The sequence below is a fragment of the Gossypium raimondii genome, chromosome 8 (assembly GCF_025698545.1).
Source record: "Gossypium raimondii isolate GPD5lz chromosome 8, ASM2569854v1, whole genome shotgun sequence".
NCBI classification, from domain to species: Eukaryota; Viridiplantae; Streptophyta; class Magnoliopsida; order Malvales; family Malvaceae; genus Gossypium; species Gossypium raimondii.
The window spans coordinates 57,644,605-57,664,209 of NC_068572.1; the positions used below are offsets into that span (position 1 = coordinate 57,644,605).

The 19,605-nt window shown below is 31.5% G+C and overlaps 2 protein-coding genes and 1 long non-coding RNA gene across 3 annotated transcripts; 2 read left to right on the forward strand and 1 right to left on the reverse strand.

The window, feature by feature from the left end:
- Positions 1 to 1,600: 1,600 nt before the first annotated feature.
- LOC105792443 (uncharacterized) lies at positions 1,601 to 2,512 on the forward strand. Its single transcript, XM_012621023.2, has one exon. It carries the CDS (start codon positions 1,714 to 1,716, stop codon positions 2,152 to 2,154), a length of 441 nt encoding a protein of 146 aa, XP_012476477.1. The 5' UTR covers positions 1,601 to 1,713; the 3' UTR covers positions 2,155 to 2,512.
- Positions 2,513 to 4,542: 2,030 nt separating this feature from the next.
- Positions 4,543 to 9,573, forward strand: LOC128042966 (uncharacterized). The gene is made up of 3 exons (XR_008198586.1): positions 4,543 to 4,723; positions 5,736 to 5,790; positions 9,023 to 9,573. It is a non-coding gene; the product is annotated as an uncharacterized LOC128042966 (long non-coding RNA).
- Positions 9,574 to 18,115: 8,542 nt separating this feature from the next.
- LOC105792444 (uncharacterized) lies at positions 18,116 to 19,513 on the reverse strand. The gene has a single exon (XM_012621024.2). It carries the CDS (start codon positions 19,511 to 19,513, stop codon positions 18,116 to 18,118), a length of 1,398 nt encoding a protein of 465 aa, XP_012476478.1.
- Between the last annotated feature and the right edge of the window lie 92 nt (positions 19,514 to 19,605).

Sequence of the window (19,605 nt, forward strand, 5' to 3'; positions counted from 1 at the left end):
TTGATCGTTGTAGTAGTTCCAATCAATAAGTGGCTGGCCAGCCAAGTCCACCGGGGTCCGTAACAACTCTCAATGGCCCATGTGTTCTTGGCCAGACTGGTGCAATAATTCATGGCATTGGCAGCGATCAATGGCCACCCCTTAATATTCCTATATTTTTAATATATAACGTTTACCCTTCAAATTAATAATCACTTTAATTATCTCCAAAGTTGTCATGGGGCACTGTTGTTGTAGGACCCATCTTTTTCCCTTAATTACTACTTAATCTTCAAATTCTTCCTTCCCCCAATGAACCCCTTTTGGTAATTATTTAAACAATTTTTTCAAAAAAAAAAATACTATTATAAACATTTAATTATTTTTTCATTTAGTATTTTTTATAATTATAAAATAGGAAGAATATTTGATGTAGTATGAGTGTATAGATTTCATGCATCACCAGTTAATAAAAAATGACATTTCATCAATTATTACTAATATAAAATGAAAATATTAAAGGATTTAAAAGAAATATTAAACATAGATAAATAAAATCAAATTTAAAACTCAAAACATTAAACTTATACTTAAAACCCAAATCCAAAATCCAAAAGAAAATGGGGATATTGATTGTTTTTGAAGTTACTTAAATTGGCATACATTATTTATGATTTAATGATTAATGAAGTGAAGTGACTTTGTTTATACAAAAGACTGAGGATTGATTAACCGATCTTGAGTCTTTCAATAAGGATTTGGAATCATATTTATTTATTTTGAAAAGTGAAAACCTGAATCATATTTATTGGATTTACCCTAAATTTTTATTATTTTTTACTATGGGGTTTGTGTCTTATGATTCGATCGAGTTGAGCAATATTGCTAGTATTTGTTTATTGATTAGAACACACAAACTTGCAATAACTAGAGTTTGATTTATTAGAGAAAAGGAATGTAATTTTATATAAACTATTTCTTCATAAATTTACAAGTAAGAGACTTCTTTATCCATTTTAATTAGTTTTATGAAGATCATTTTCCTAAGAAGATCATTATGCCGCCAATTGTTTTTCAGATTTTGACTGCCAAACTTCTAAGCAACATTATTTAAAGTCGTGGGGAATAATCCCCTTTGGGTTTGCCTTTTTCTTACAACATGATACAAATAAGAGCCTAACGTGCAGTTTCCTTTTTCTTACAGTTACAGCACAAGGCGGCTTAAGCTAATTAAATTTACAAGGCAATTAAAAGGAAGACCCAACTTCAAAGATAAATTTATACATAAGGTCTAATTATGCCCCTAGTCCTCGTATCTTTTGGATTTTTAAAAATTTAATTCTATACTTTTTTACATTCAAGAATTTAATCCCTCTACTTATTTGATTAATAATATTGTTAACTGATAAATTTCAAAAGTATAAGAGTACATGCTTTGGGGGTTAAAGAATTGGGACATATTTAAACCTACATTAATCAATAAACAAATACCTAGCCATATAATTATAAAGAGTAGGAGTAGGGCATTTTGGTAACTTTGGATATGCCATAAAATATAGTAATCTTTTAAACATTAGTGCATACGAGTACGGTGTGCTTGCTATATTAACATGACATTGTCCTCCCTTACTCACACTTCATTCCAAGAAAGAGAAAAGGGAAATAGAAGGAGAGGAGAGGAAAGTGGAGTTTCAAAACTTGAGAGAAAGGGGAGAGTTAATAATTTCCAAAGACATGGGGAACAGTTTAAGATGTTGTTTGGCTTGTGTTCTTCCCTGTGGAGCTCTAGACTTGATCCGTATAGTCCATTTGAATGGGTACGTAGAAGAGCTTACAGGTCCTATCACAGCTGCTGAGATCCTCAAAGCCAACCCTAATCATGTCCTAAGCAAACCAACCTCTCAAGGTGTTTTACGTAAAATCTTGATCCTCTCTCCCGATTCCGAGCTCAAAAGAGGCAACATCTACTTCTTGATCCCATCCCCACCATCGCTGCCGCAGAAGAAAAAGACCGGTGTGCACCACAAGAAATCTTCCACCAAAAAGCAAAGCAACAGTAGTGATGTTGCTTCGGATTGTGATCGTCCCGAGAAGAAACATTGCTCACGAAAGGATCGCCGGCGTGGTCATTCCGGAGTATGGCAACCTCATCTGGAAACCATCTCCGAAGACTAACAACCTTTTTTTTTTTTTTGATTCCGTGCCGGGATCTCATTACATCTCCATCAATAATCACAAATGGACAATCATGCAATGGGGACGTGTTTTTTTTTTTCTTTCTTTTCTTTTCTTATTATTATATTATTATAATATGTGGGGTATTGGCTTTGTGGATATGAAGTTACTTTGAATCCTTTTGCTTTTGTTTTTTGTTTTGGGTCTGTCGCCTATAATGACAGATTCAGAATTCCACAATGTGTGTTGCTCCATGGTGGAAACTAAATGAGAATATGAGAGTGAATATATTTGTATTAATGAAATTGTATTTACAGTTTACACCCTCAAGATGTAAGTAAAAGCTGCTTCTCTTTTATACTATTGTCTTCTTCTGCTGCTGCTCTTTATTTATCAGTCATGATGCTGATGATGAGATTAGAACCCTAATTCAATTGCCAAAGGGTAGACTCTGTTTCTTTTTAAAATGGCAACAACAAGCTTAAAATTATTGGTGCCAATTAATAATTGATCCAACTTCATTAAATTAGAAAGTAATTCATAGATTAAAGTTTAAGGTTAATGATTATTCTTTTTATAAGCTGGGGAAGAGAGTTATGCTTGAATTCATTGCCACTGCTAACATGGTGCTTGTCTGTTGCTAAATACACTGTTTTCAAAACTAGAAGGCCAGTAATGAATAAGTAGGGTTAATTATTTTGATATTGATCTACATGGAAAGTTGGCACATACTTATTTAATTAAGTAGATAAAAGGCGACATCTACACGCTACACATAATAATAAAATCATATTAGAAAAACAAGCTGGCAAAGTTTAAAGCCTTTTCAACATTTATGACTTGTCTTATAATGCAGTTCGCACATGGAATTAGACAAAACTCTCTCAAACTCTACACTTTTTTATTAAAATGTTTTGGACCACACAAAGACTTCCCTGGGTTTAGTTTTCTTGTGGATCATATGAAATATAAAGTATATCTGCTTCTTAACTACTGCACTCTTCTATTAATCTACGTTTATTTTCTTATATGCATGTATATAAATAATCATCCGAGTGATTCACTAATTGCTACTTAATTTCTTGTTTATCAACCAATTATGATCAAACATACACATGAACACCATCCCATGATTTGGTTGCTTTAGTAACAATACTAATAGGTTGATAAATCCTTATGGACTCTCAAATCCCCTTTCACCACGATATATCTAATAATAACATTACTTGAATTTTACCCATACCAGCCTAATGTTCTCCAATCTGTGATCCAAAGACCAATGTAGAATTCACGTGGGATCGGGTTGATGCAGAATTTTAGATTTGTTTTTTAAGTTGCCCTGAAAAATGATTTAAAATTCTGCTCTATCCCACCTAGATAAAAAAAAATAGTAAATTCGAGCTCGGCCCGGCTCATTTGTATTAATTTTTTAGCTAATTTTTTTTATATAAAAATAAATTTAAAAATATAATGCATCAAATACACTAAAAATATTAAAAAATATTTCCTAACAAATTGAAAAAACATTTACAAAAGTCTTTATACTTAAATAACATTAAAATAGTTGCAACTTAATAAGCAATAGTAGCAAAATTAGCAATTAAATAAAAGTGATACAATATTCAATTAATAACAACAAAATAGTAGTAATATAATAGTGAAATGGCAATAAAACAAAAGTGAAATGATAGCAAAACAACAACGAAAGAACAACAAAACAATTGATTTATGTTGGGGCGAGCCGGGCCCGAGTCAAAGAGATCCTTCTCGAGGCTCAACTCATTTAGAAAATAGACATTATTTTTTATCCAAACCCATTTTCAAGCTGCTGTTTTCATTGTTTTTGTTGTTGTTTTGTCATTGTTTTGGTGTCGTTTTGCTATTATATTGCTACTACTTTGTAGGGGTGTGCATTCGGTTAACCGACCAGTTAACCGACCCGAAATAGCTATAACTGAATTAATCGACCTTCTAAAATTTTTAACTGTTAACCAAACCGAATTTTTTAAAAAAACCATTAACCGAACCAAAAATTTTTTCGGTTAATTAGGTCGGTTAACCGAATTAACTAAAAATTGTATAGTTTTTATTTTTGGTTAAAAATTAACCGAATTAACCAAATTACCCGAATTACCCGAATTGAATCACTACATAATTAAAAATATTACACAAGTCATGAAATTAACACATAATTAAAATGTAAGTCTTTAATATTCTCCATTTATATCCATTTCTTCTCACTAAAAAATCTCCATTTGCATCCCCCAATTCGGTGGGCCCACCACCAAACCAACGTTTGGTTGGCTGTAAAAGGATTACAGCCTGATTCCATTCAGGCCTTATTACAGCTAAAGGCTGTAATAGCCATTCATTGCCCACATACCTGAATAGCTATTCTGGCTCTCTTTTTCCCATTTTCCAAATTTTGCCCTCCTTTATCTTCTTTTTCATCTGCCGTCAAACTCTCTACACAATTTCTGCCCTCAAACCTCTTGCCATATTTCAGATATTCTCCTTCATCTTCTCCGACAAATCTGTAACTTTCTCTCCTTCTGTTCCCATATTTCAGGTAATGGTGTTTTTTCTTATTTGATTTTTCCTTCTTTTAACGTTTCTCCTCTGTACTTTTTGATCACGTTCTTCTTCTTTTTTTTAAATGATTGTTTGCTTAATGAGCATTTCTGCTCCCTCTCCTCTCCGTCGAATGTTGACTCGTTGTTTAAGAAAATCAATTTTACCCCCCTCAATTTCTCGCCTAAAAAATGCTCAGACTCAGCCTCACCGACAGCCACTCCCTTCCTTCCTTCAACTCCGGTAGAAGGAAAAACAAGCAGGTAGCCAAGCAAGCATATGAATATTTGAGTGATGTTGCGTCTTCCTTTCCACAATCAACGCTTCCATCTCCTCCTTTGCAATCTCTCCTCTTTTGCCTCCCAAACTACCATTTTCGTGACCTCTAAACAATTCCTCAAAAACCATCCCCAAAAACCATTCTTTCTTCCCTCTAAACAATCCCTCTAAATACTTCTTTCCCTCTCTTTCTTCCAAACCCATCCCCAAAAACCATTCTTTCTCGCTCAAGACTAATGAGTTTTCTTCTCTTCCTTCTTCCAGTGTTTCTTCTCCCTCTCCAAGAATTTTTTTTATTTTCTGCAAGTACAGGAAAAAGGTTGTTGCTTGATTGTTTATTCAGTTCTTTCTCTATTTATGCTAATTTTGTTATATAAGGAGTTGTTTTCTATTTTTTGGTATTATCTGATTGACTCTGTCATTGATTTTAGTATTTGGTTGGTTGTTTTATTTTATAATGTTTCATTTTGGAATTTTAATAAACTTTTGTTACCACTCGATGAGGAGGATAATAAAAATATATCTATTTGAAAATGTATCATTGTTTTGCATTGAATTCAAGATGATCTCTTTTTGTGCAAAGGTGAAAAGAATATCTTTGATGATGATCTGATGAGACCAGACTAGGCTGAGTCATTGTTGAATGAATGCATTAATTGAGCATGGTGATTATAACTATTTGAGAGCTGATATTGTACGTAATCAATGTAATGATTGTGAACCTTAAACAGTTAGCAGATGGTTATGATCTGTGCTGATGGATGCTCTATGATTGATCGAAGAATGGTAAGCTATCTGTCTATTCTTAATGTTTCTTTCTTTTGTGTGTGTATTTGTGTGTTCCTGTTCATATGTGTAATGTTCCTTACCAATCTTATGGGTGAGACGTGCAGTGCATGTGAGGAAAAATATAATGTAGCAGATAGTTTTTTTATTATTATAACTGAGTGGTGGAGAGAGAGTGGAGTAGCATAACCAATAGATATCTGGTTCCTTGGTTTTAATTTAATAGCATGCTGCTTCTGCCAACATGTTGATGCGGTTTACTGCAATGATCTAACTACAGTTAATTATTTGTTTGTTTAGGCCAATCTACTCTTGGTTTTGTACCATTATCATATTGATATATGTGATGGAGAAAACGTCATTGCTTACCAATGATATATTTTCTCAAATGTTGTTTTGGCCTTGAGTGACAGTATGGTAATAATATTATCCTATCTAAATAAAACAGTTACTTAAGATTTGCATTTCAACTTGAGGTATTATCCAAGTAAGGTAAATGAAAAGGCCATACTTTGTTAACATTTCGTTTTTGACTCATATACCATGGTAGTCTCAAGTTCAGCTCTATTATAATTAATAATAACAATAAGTGTAACACCCCCTAACCCCAAATCGTCGCCTGAATAGGGTTACGAGGTATTACCAGACATATCAACAATTTACGAATAATTCATAATATAATTGTAAAACTAGTCCCTGTAATAAACTTTTGAAATCTAAAACGTGAATTAAAAGTGAAATGAAACTCGTTCAAGTACTCCAAATTTTATTTTATTTTTTTTACAAAATTTCAACAGCATTTCTACTTATTTTTACATAAAACCCCCTGCAATTAAAACCATATCATTTCCAATCACAATCAATTCAACCAATTCATTTCACATTCTCAATTCCTATTCTAAATACCTTCTAATCAACTTAATCAACATAATCAACATAATATTAATTTAAATTTAACAATGTACTAAAGTAAATAAAAATAGATAAACTTCTTTCATTATAATTCATAAACTTATAATACTAACATTTTTAACCATTTATATTAAAACATAATAACATTTATACACATCCTATGTACATGCCACATTACCAAAAGAAAATATACATCACCAAAAGTTTTTACTGAAGTCGGGTCTAGCTTTGGATGCTGGTTCAGTACTTGACTTCTACAACCTGCGCATGGAAACAACCGTACGCTGAGTATGCATATACTCAGTGATATCACTATAATTCAATCTATAATTAAATACATTAAATCACACACATACTTTTTATTACAATTATCACTACTAATAAACAATTCAATCTTTTTATATTATCAATTAATTATATATATAAATATCATTCTTATTTCTTTATTTCAAATTTCAAATTTCACTTTTCACATATACTATATCATTCGAGATTAGTTTTATCAGTAAAGTTATTTCATTTATCCCTATTAACTTGACTCGGACTTGGCGGATACACGGATTCCAACCAAACACACAAAGTGCCGAATCGGTAACGGTAACAGTAACAGTAACAGTATTCGACACACAAAGTGCCGAATCGGTAACAGTAATAGTAGTCGGCACATAAGTGCCTGAGTAGTAAGCCGGCAAATACCCCGTACTTTTCCATATCCTATGGCATGCCAATTATATCCAACTAGCCCGACTAGTTAATAGGGTATTTAATTCACTTTTTCAATACAATTTTCATCTTAGTTCAGTATCAATTATAAATTCCTTATTTCAATCAGTTTCACAGTTCAATATCACATTATAAATTTATCATTTATTAAACACTTACCTTAAAATACTTACCACACATAATTAGCAAATTAAACACTTAATAATAATAAAGTTTGAATTATAGTGATACAAACCGTGATTCTCATGTCTATTCCTCGTCCACTTTTTCTTTTCCTTTCTTCGTGGATGCCTCGGGTGCGATATTAGCTACGAAAAAAATTAAGATAATTTTCATAATCATTAATACAATATAATTTAACTACTGAAATTTTTATTTAACTTCTACTTTAATTCCAATTTAATCCTAACTAAACCTATATATTTTTCTTTCTTAATTCATACCTTCTTGCTGCTCAATTTCTTGACAAACTCACATTTAACTATCTAATTTTATCATTTTCATAATTTCGAAATTATTTCAATTTAATCCTAAAATTCAAAACTTATAGCTTAGTTTACAATTCAATCCTTTATTCAATACCAATCAAAATTTCTATCAAATAAACCCTCAATTCCATCATTTATTCAAACATAAACCCTACTAAAAATCTATTAACTTCCAAAACCTCAACTTAGTTTCAACAAAACTTTATTTTAAAACTTCTAAAACATTAAAATTTAAAGAAAATGGCTTAATTGACTTACCAAATTAAACTCTAAGCTTTAAAACCCTATTTTCCCTTTTTCTTTTCTTTCTTTCTTTCTCCCTGTTTCTCCTCTGTTTCGTCTCTTTCTCTGTTTCTCTTTCTGTTCTTTTGTTTCTTTTGTTTCTTTTTATTTTACTTTATATTATAATAATATATATTTTATTCTAAATATCTATTAAATATTCAATCATATATTCACATTTGTATACCATCAACACCATACAATTGTCATTATTTAATTTGTTTATCAAATAAAAATCTCATAATATAATTAATTAATTAATTAATATCTTTTACTTAAATTTTAAGTAAATAGTAATTATAATACAAGTGTATATATATATTATTACACTTGTACCATCTTATCACCACACATTTGTCTTAATTTTAATTTATTCCATAATAAAATAAAATAATTAATATAAATTACCATTTGAATAAATAATTATAATAATTATATACATATAATATTTATATATAACTTAAACAAAATCTTGTATTTAATGCATATATGACGCCTCTTTTCATGTAAATGGCTTAATTGTCATTTTAGTCTTTTTTTCCTTCTTTTAATCTATAATTAGACTTTCACTTTTTTTTCGATTTGATCCTTTTTTTCCTAATTATTCTTAATTAGACTAAATTCACCTAATTAATACCTAATTAAGCACTCAACTAAACTCATAATTACTCCTAATAATTATTTACTAACTCGATGTACTAAGACGGAGGCCCGATAATGTACTTTTTCGATGCCCACGGATTTTGGGTCGTTACAAGAAGCATGTACAAATATGAATTCTCTTCTTTAAATGGATTCTGAATTCTTCAAACTCATGGTTATGCCAGGGCATTTATGGAGTCAGAGTTACCAACTTTTAAAGAGAAAAACCCTCAGCTGGAGGTGGTTACTGAACTCATTCGTGGGCAGCATCCACATTTGAAAGGCTTTTACAATAAGAGACTCTTTCTTGGATGAGTTTCAGACATGATGCATTCACGTATGCGATGTTTTTAACCATGTCTCAAAACATGTATCTTGCCAATTTCTCAGAGAACAAAAACGAGCGGGTGGTATGCGTGAAGAATATGACTCCTGAAGATATCCTTCTTTATGCAACTAGGCTAAGAAACGCATTGGGAAGAAAGGTGGTGAAATTGAAGACAAGGCATGTAACTAAACACCTAGTGTGCAAGGTACATGGACAACTGATGTGAAATTTTGAGACACAGCAGTACCAAGTTCTTCACAATTTTTTCTGTATGTTTCTTTATTGTTCTATGTAGTCATGATGGCAACTTTGTTGAAACATTCACTTTTTGGAGGTGAATGAAATTGTTGTGTAGTGAACAAAGGCTAATGATGTCGTAATAGATGATTGGACCCAAATATTTAATAATTTTAGAGCATCTATACCTCTTCCAAACATCATAGCATTCAAACTTCTCAGGTTTTGAACTTCTAATAATTTGTCTGATGAAACAATATATGAACAAGAGAGGAAACTCTAGGCAAGCTAAAAATTTCCTCTTCAACTAACTCTTTAGGGCTATTATTACATCTATCACTAAATTCAGGATCAAATTCAAGCCTATGATAGGTTCAAGATAACGTCTCAAGAACAACTACCTGTTGCAACAGATGCTTAATAAATTATGACATATGCTTAATAACATATGGTTTATGACATATAAACTAATGAAATCATGTAACTTTTGTTAATATATGAATATTATGTTTGAATGTCAAATATAATTCCCAAGTTATTTATTACTTCTAATATTTTATTTTTATTGTAGAATAATTAAATTATTTGTTTCACTAATGATATTTTAGCATATTAAATATGTATTGCGTTTAAAAATAATAAAGTAGATTATATATATTTTATAGTATTATATATTATGATTTTAGTAAATTCATATAATAATAATTATATTAAGAATTTTATTAAATTATACAAAATTTTATTAAATTATATTTAATAATAATGTTAAAATATGGTTAAATTATTTATTATTTTATTAAATCATTTTAATAATAATCTTATTAAAATTTAATAACAATAATAATAATCATCTACCTAAAAAATTTCATTAAGGGTATTTTAGTCATTTTAATTTTTTTCTCTGTATGCTATTACAACATTATTTCATTCAACCAAATACAAGAATATTATTACAGCTTTATTCCATTCCATTCAACCAAACAATTCAATTACTATTACAGCTCTATTCCATTACAGCTCTATTCTATTACAACTCCATTCAATTACAGCTCTATTCCATTACAATGAACCAAACGTACCATTAGAGTTAGACTTTAGTTTTATTTTTATTGGGTTGGTAATTGGGTAGACTTTAGTTTTAGTTTTATTGGGTTGGGTAATTGGGTTGGGTTGAATAATTTTACTTATTAATTTTTTTGGTTAAACCGAAAAAATTCGGTTAACCGACCGGTTTTGAACTGAATTAACCGTTAACCGAAAAATTATAAAAAAAAGTAACCGACCCCCAACCGAAAAAATTCGGTTAACCGACCAATTAACCAAATTCGGTCGGTTAACTGAATTTTTTCGGTTTTACCCGAATTATGCACACCCCTACTACTTTGTTATTGTTTGGATATTTTATAACTCTTGTTTTATTGTTAATTTTGTTACTATTTTAAAGGTATTTGCTTGCTATGTTGCACCTATCTTACTGTTATTTAAGTATAATTAATTTTTTAATTTATTTTCAATTTGTTGGGAAATAATTATTTTAATGTTTTTAGTGTACTTGATGTATTATATTTTTTATATTTATTTTATATAAAAATAAAAATATAAAAAAATATGGACGAGTCGAGTTTGGTCAAAATTTTAGGCCCATTTTTTGGGCCTAAAAAATGGGCCTAAAATTCTATTAAGGCTCCGCCCGACCCATAATCACCTCTAGTTGCAGGTATGTCACAAGATGAATGATCGTGTGTATTCTTGTCTTTCAACGACACTAGCGGAGTTGTCGATATAATTGAAATTGTCTTGTAACACCCCTTACCCATATCCGTCGCCGGAATAGGATACGAGGTATTACCAGATTTTACTGATTTTTTTTTAAACTCAATATAACCCCTTTATAAATATCTAATCCTCCCTGCAAATTTTAAACCGAGACCAAGCCAACACAACCAATCCATTTTAACATATTTTCAAGATAGATTTATTGTATTCATAAGATAATCTCATCACATGACAAAACCAAAATTTGTTAGCCATACCAATGGCTAACCATACATTCATTCCACATTAACATCTACTTTACTAGCTTATACATGCCATTGATTTCCAAAATAAGTTTCTTTATGTACCGAGATCTTGACGTTGATAGTGTAATGCTTTTCCGACCAAATCCGACCTCCGAGCTCTTAACACTACAAAACAGGGGAAAAAGAAACAGGATAAGCACTTTGTGCTTAGTAAGCTCATGTAACAAGAATTATACTTACCTATTTTCCATACAATGTAATAAACATTCATACACTCATTCCATACATTATTCCCCTATCATGCACAAACTCAAGATTCAAATTAGTCCAATAATTTCCATGTATCAATAATATATATACCATGATTGATGAGCTCATCAATTCCATGATTTCCATTTCCTTGTTATTTTTCCATATTTATCCCGTTGAACTACTTGGAATTTCGATGGATTTTCAGGGGTACATCTAAGTGTACAAATCCGGGTCCGTCAATTCATATTCATGTGCGCACATTTCCATTTCAGAGAGCACACTCCTGCGAACCTCATCCTTACAGCGGGATTACCACCCAGCTAAATCCAGAATATAAACTCATAGAGTATTGTCGGGATTACCAGTCCAGGCTAAATCCCCTGCAACGACAATTACTCTAATGAGCTTGGATCTGAATTACCAGTCCAGGCTAAATTCAGACCCTAATTTGGATTACCCGTCCGGACTAAATCCATTTTCCACATATTTTTCGGGAGGGCTATATCAGGATAGGATCACCCGTCCGGGCTAGATTCTTTTTACCGTCAATTCCTTTTCAGAGATCCATCGATTTTTCCTTTCATTCAACCGGGATTTATTTCCTCTTTTCATCAAGAATATCAATACTTCATCAATTATCATACTATAAACATCCAACTCATTTTCACATCAATAACAAACATTTCAAGCATTTAAGAATAAAATTCAAGTTACACGAACTTACCTCGATACTTGTTCGTAAATAAAAATCTACTAATCTCGAACTTTTTCTTTTCCTCGATCTAGCTTCGTATTTGAATTTTTCGGATCTAAATAAATAAATTTAATCATTAATCTAATACATTTCATGTTCATATGTAACATTCTCTAAAATTCCATTATTATTTATAGTGCATTCAAAGCTGTCTTACTGAGTCACAGTCACTAAATTATTTATATCTTGAGCTATAGAACTCAAAATTAAGATCCGTTAATTTTCTCTAAAACTAGAGTTGCATACCTTATTACCATAAAATTTTCAGAATTTTTGGTGTAGCAAATAAGTACAGTTTATTCTTTAAAGTTTCCCCTGTTTCACTTGTTGACAGTTCCGACCCCTCTTCACTAAAAATTAATTATCTCATTGTACAGAATTAGGATGATGTTTCCATTTATTTATTCTGAAAATAGACTCATTAAGGATTCTAACCATATAAATTATAACTCATAATAATTTTTGTACAATTTTAATGATTTTCCAAAGTCAGAACAGGGAACCTGAATTCATTCTGACATTGTCTCACAAAATCTATTATATCTCATTATTTACAATTACATTGATTAAATCATTTCTTCTATGAGAAACTAGACTCAACAAGATTTAATTTTATATTTTATTCATCCTCTAATTCGATCTCTACAATTTTTGGTGAATTTTCAAAGTTAGAGTACTGCTGCTGTCCAAAACTGTTTTAGTGTATGATGTTAATTACCATTTTTCCCTAAACTTTCAATAAATGATAATTTCATCCCTGCTCAATTAACCTCTCAATTGAGCTGATTTTTCTCAATTAATACTTTATCCCATCACTTTAAACCACTTTATAAGCTTTGGAAATCAGAATTTTAGTACTAGACTTTAATTCCAAACTTTTTCACAATTAGGTCCTACAAAACAATTTCTTTTGAAATTACCTAATAAAATCATCTCATAAATAAGTTAAAGCTTTAATTTCATGCTATTTCATCATAAAATTCCAGCACATATTCATAGCAACTTTCAACTTCATCCATAAAATCAAAAACTAATGAATTTAGTAATAGGACCTAGTTGTAAAAGTCTTAGAAACACAAAAATTACAAGAAAAAGGCAAGGACTAACTCACTTGGTGCAAAAATTATGAAAAACCAGCTTGAAGAAACCCTTAGGATGTTTTTGGCTGATGAGAATGCAGAAAAAATGAAGAGAAATCTAGATAATTCCACTTTAGTCCTAACTTTTAAAGCAAATTTTGCAATATTCCAATTTTACCCTTAATTCTTCAATTCCCCTGATTTTTCTCAGCGTATGCCGCCCAAAATATCTTCTTTTGGGGTTATTTTCAATTTATGTCCCTCCTCATATAACAATTGAGCTATTTAATCCTTCTAGTAACTTTTACACCTTTTTCAATTTAGTCCTTTTCACTTAATTGACTACTCAAACATTAAAATATTCTAACGAAATTTTAATACCATATTATTAACACTTCATAAATATTTATAAAAATATTTTTGACTCGGTTTTACGAGATTGAAGTCTCGATACCTTATTTTTACCCAATTTCTTCACTAATTTCTTTTTCTAACTAATCACTAAATCGGTAAAATTTTTCTATCTATATTTTCATACTATTTTCCTATCATACCAATAATCATGCAAAAATATTAAAATAAATTTCTCTTTAAATCGGATTTGTGGTTACAAAACCACTATTCCGATAACCTTGAATTTGGGCCATTACATGTCTTCTAACCATTTCATCACTATCTGACTACCACTAAACTTGTCTGTCACATTGCCTAATAGTTGCTCACAAATTGCGCTTCAATCACCAACACCGACTACCCCTGTAACGACTGCCCTATCAACCGGTAAATTGAATTGTAATGCTACATCCTTGAGTGTAATTGTACACTAACCACACGAAAGATGGAATATGTGTCTTGGGTCTCCATCTTTCCACCAAAGTGCTGATAAGTGTTGGATCCAATTTAGTCCCCCGAGCTTACAAGACACATACAAGAATCCTACCTCTTGCAAGTGTTGTTCAATAACACGCAATGCTCTCGCACTTAAATTATGCATGTATGTCTTGATAATCCAATATTTGATCTGATAATATAAACATAAAAAAAATATAAAATTAATAATGTTAACAACTTAATAGTTAAATTAATTAATAATATTTTCTTACTATTTACAATTGAACACCGAAAATGTGTTTGTCATCTAAACGAATAAGTGACATTGACATTTTTAAATTATAAAAATAAAATAAAATCAAAGAAATTACGAAATATAAAATTTAGACAACAAGAATTTGAGAGAAGTTGAATGAAAATTGAGAATAAAATAGTTGAGAGAATAGATTAATAAATTTGAGAGAATTGAAAGACTAAAATTTGAATGCAAAAGAAATAAAATGAATTGGGTATATATAGCAAATAAAGTAGGCGCTAGGAAAAAAGTTTTAACCGTTGAATTTTTAACTGTGAAAAAATTACTGTTTGGACAAAAATATATCCAATATGACATATTTTTATTTCTCTCTCTAAAATCGATCTAATTTTTAAAATTTAAAAGAAAACCATATTAAAATTTAAAAGTGGGAATTGGATTTTTGCTAATTAACCCGGAAAAGTTGCTTTGTTTTAGTTTTCAAAAACAGAGCACCGTGTGTTCTCTCTTTTTTAAACATTTTCATCATAATATGTCTGTCTCTGTCATGTTTTAAAATTGAAATTAGACACAAAACAGAGACAAACAAATAGTAAATTATTAGATTTAAGCAATTTATCTTATTAATTATTATATTAATTTTTCACCCCTATTTTAATTGGACGGTTTAAGTCCAAAAATAAATTTTCTGTTTTTGTTTTCTATAAAAAAAAATTTATTTTTGCAAAGCATTTTTATCCTAAAAGTAGTTTTAAAAAACTCAAAACATCTTGTCTAGTAATGTTTTTATCTCAAAAATATTTCTGAAAAGCAATGCTAAATTGGTATGTCTAGGGCCCACGACAACGTTGAATGGTTATTTTGCTACATACTTAGTTGTGTCACATGACAAATTTGTTATTTCCTTTATAAATTTGTTAAAAATATTTAAAAATAAATTATTAATAAGAACATAAAAAGTTAAGGGCAAACTACTAAAACAATCACTTTTATTTACCTCAGGTTACATTTTAGTCATTTGTATTTGAAATGTTGCGTTTTAGTCACTTACGTTATTGCGTTGTAACATTTTAGTCGCTGAGCCTTTAATTGTCGTTAACGGTGTAATGGTAAATTAACGTGGCATGTAAAATCATCATTTCAAACAAAAATTTTAGGTTAATTTATACAAGCATCCCCATATTTTTTCGTTTTGAGCAATTTAATTTTTATTCTTTTATGTTCTTTTAGCTTTCCTTTTTTTTCTTTTTTTCATTCTCTTTTGTTTCTCCCTCTGTTTTCCTCTCTTATCCATTTCTTTTAATGTAGTTTTTCTATATTTGTCATTTGTTAAAACTAGTCCCTATAATTTTATTTTTTGAACAATTTAATTTTTTCAAGAGGCAAGCTTGTGGGCTAACAAATAAAAACATAGAAAAACTATATTAAAATAAATGAAGAAGAGATGAAAATAGAGGAAAAGCGAAGAGAATCGAGAATAAAGAAAAAATTAAAAGAACATAAAATAAAAAATTAAATTGCTCAAAATTCAAAAAAAATTAGAGACCAATTGTAGAATTTAACCTAAAATTTTCATTTGAAATGATGATTTAACGTGTCACGTCAACTTACCATTACACTGTTAACGGTAATTAACGGCTCAATAACTAAAATGTTATAACATGATAACGTAAGTGACTAAAATGTAACATTTTAAATATAAGTGGTTAAAATGTAACTGAGGTAAATAAAATGACTATTTTGATAGTTTACCCAAAACTTAATATAAATGAAACTATAAAAATTTAAAAATATTTTTAATTATATAAAACAATATAAATTATTATAAATTAATAATAATCATAAAAAATACATAAAATTATAGAAAACCATCTATGACCTAAAAAAGTTCCAAAATAAATAGCTTGAGCGTAGCCCAACCCTATATAATATAATATGGGATAGTGTGGGCCTGGCCCAATTCAGCCAGTCAAAAAGTGAAATTTTTAAATAAAAATGCAATTACAATTTTATTTATTACTAAAACCACAAATATGGTAATCCATATTAGAAAAGCAGTTCGATTTGGAATGATAGATTAGGATATCACTCAATGTTGGTTTCATATAAACTTTTTAATGTAGTTGTTCCAGAGTAAGAGCTCCAACCACTAGTGTCTTGAAAACCCCTTTTTGCGAAAGAAGAATTTTTTGCAGACATCTTTAAGCTCTGGCTTGAGTGGCTTCTGCAACGACACAGTTCACTATTAAAATTTGTATGTTAATAATATTTGGGTTTGGGTTGGTTTTACCATTAAAATTCTGTAACTATATATATTTGTATTTGTAGTGTCTTTTATTATAAAATTGGGAGCCTTTTATAGATAGCTCCTGCCTCTTTACAATTTTTTTTTTTTTAGAACTCAATCCCTTACACTATTACAAAGATTGCATAATAACCTTTTAAATTATTGTTATAATTTGCAAGAGAATATATTCTCTGATTACAATATTTTTGCAGAGAATATCACGGTTCATTCTTAGTTGTTTTTTATAAGGAATCACTCCTGTTCATTTCTGTTTTTGCCTTTCAAGGAATTTCACTGTTTATTCTTAGTTGCTTTTGGTGCTCTTGTTCATTCTTGTCTTTGCAAAATTTTCATCATTCTTTCTTGATTCTACTGATAATTACTGAGGTGGTATCTTCTGCAAGATACACTGTTTTGATTGAAGATGTTGATGATTTCTTGTCTTCTAATCTAGAATCTATTGAACTGAGTATTTCAACTATGAGTTTTTTATATTTCTTCCTGGTCAAATATTTTAAGAATATATATAGTTTGGTTTTGCCAGCTTAAGCTTCAAAAACTATATCCAAAGCTTGACACAGAAAATTTGAGTTTTGTCTATTTGTTCAAACCCTCTTATATTTTGGATGGATAAAGAAGATGAACTTTAGACCGCTCTAATTGGAATGGTGAAATTCTTATTTTAATTTATTGCCATTAGTATTTGTTTCTACTCTGATAACACCATTAAACTTGTGAGCTATATCTAGAACGGTGACCTACTGCACAAGTTTGTTGTTGCAAAAACCATCATCGAGACGTGACGTCCGGAGTCTAATGACCACGAATCCGGCATATGCCATCCTAAAGTCGTTCATAATGAGCTTGACTAGTTCTTTGATTGATGCTGCCTTCTCTTTTCTTCTTGTGATGCTTATGTTGGGTATTGTTCCATGCTCTTGACGTGCGTATGGTGATGCAACCCGATCATTAGGGCCTTTCATAATGATCATTCCAATGTCATAGTATGAACTCGAAACTGATGGTGGAACTTGTGGCCAAATGGCAAGACTAGTGCAAGCTCCATCATGGTCAAATGGCTGTGAACAAGTTTACAACAATATTTTGAATGAAACAATCTTGTATATGCTTGAAACACAAATTCTCTGAACATGCATTTAGGATACAGCAGAAAAGAAAAAGAAAAACACGATGAAAAAGAGAACCATTTACAGAATGTACGATTACCGATGATCACCGCCATTGATGTACAAGAACCCCTCTAGCTCTCAAAGAAGTAAACAAGTCCAAGCATTGGCGATATGTGTTGTGATACTTGGGGCTTCTCTGTCCAGGACAACATTTCTGCCATCTATCATAATGACACTCCAAAAACACCTCATCGATCAAATAGATTGCTCCGGTCTCAATCAACCTTGGCATCAAATGAAACTCGGTGCCCTCCACATCCATTTTCATCACCACAAAGTCTCTCTCGCCCACCACACTCTTCAACCACTCTGCTAAATCAAACCCTTGAATCTTATCCACATCATCCACGTAGCTAGCTGATGACTGAACCGGGTGTATCCTCCCCATCCCTCTACCTCGCTGCATTCCCATACTCTTCCCTTTGGGATCCCTGGTTATCTCGAAAAACAATGTCTCGTTCCTAATCCACGCCGCGTAAGGCAATAGCTTCACACTTTTCTTCGCCTTGTACTCTTCATGAAATGCCTTATCGGCTTCAATGCCGTATATTTCGAAGTTTTTGTTCTGTTTCGGGTATTGTTTCTTGAACCAGTTGCCAATGCTTGATGCGTAGCTTCTTGCTCCTACGTCTATGTAGACGTACTTGCGTTTGAAACTAATGTCCACCATTGAAGTCAAGTATTTGATGTTTTGGATGTTTCTTTTCAATGTGATCCATGGTTTTAAGGGTTCTTGTTCGATCAAAGGCTCCGCATTTCGGATTATTTCGCGTCTCAACTCTGAATTATTGTTGTTACCTAGAGATGATTGTTTCTGCCTCTCTTTCTTCATCACAATCTCCTGGATTTTGGTAGAAGGATCAGGGCCGTCGGTTTCACGAGACCTGATCAATCTCAAGCAATCAAACAGATCAAGAAATGATTGAAAACTATAGGCATCTTTAGCCGTCAAGTGAACCACCAAGAACCCGCCTGGTTTTAGCGTCCGGCAAATCTCCGAACCCAACTCCACCGGGAAACGATAGCCCTCCAAACCGCTTGAGAACTCGAAGTCAAAGGTGTTGCCTTTGAACGGAAGTTTCCGTGATGCTCTTTTGGGAATCCCGACGGAATCTAAAACGCCGATTCTTTTCAAGGCTTGGACTTCCTCTCCGGTCAGGGTTTCAATGCAAAGAGACTTCGAGTTGGGAGAAAGATACCCATAGGCGATCAAGTCTTGAAAAACAGAGGCGTAATAATGGATGTATCTTTTATCAGATTGGACGGCAACGGAAGACGTGTGGCGGACGTTGAAGAGGCAGAAGTCATCGCCCACGGAGCAGGATTGGCCCCTGATGGCGACTAAGAAAGCAAAACGGACGGCGAAGATGAGGACGCCGAAGGAAAGGAAGCGTACAAGGATGTTCTTGAGGAGGCTAGGTTTCAGTGAAGAAGGGTCCATTGACGGTTGGATATTGGCTCGGAACTGGAAGGAATTGAAAAGACTGGTTTGGCGCCAAGTAGAAAATTAAGGAATTGAAGGGTATAGTAGGA

Excerpts from the sequence above, each read along its gene's own strand:
- LOC105792443 (XM_012621023.2), top strand. The coding sequence starts at position 1,714 with ATGGGGAACAGTTTAAGATGTTGTTTGGCTTGTGTTCTTCCCTGTGGA.
- LOC105792444 (XM_012621024.2), bottom strand. The coding sequence starts at position 19,513 with ATGGACCCTTCTTCACTGAAACCTAGCCTCCTCAAGAACATCCTTGTA.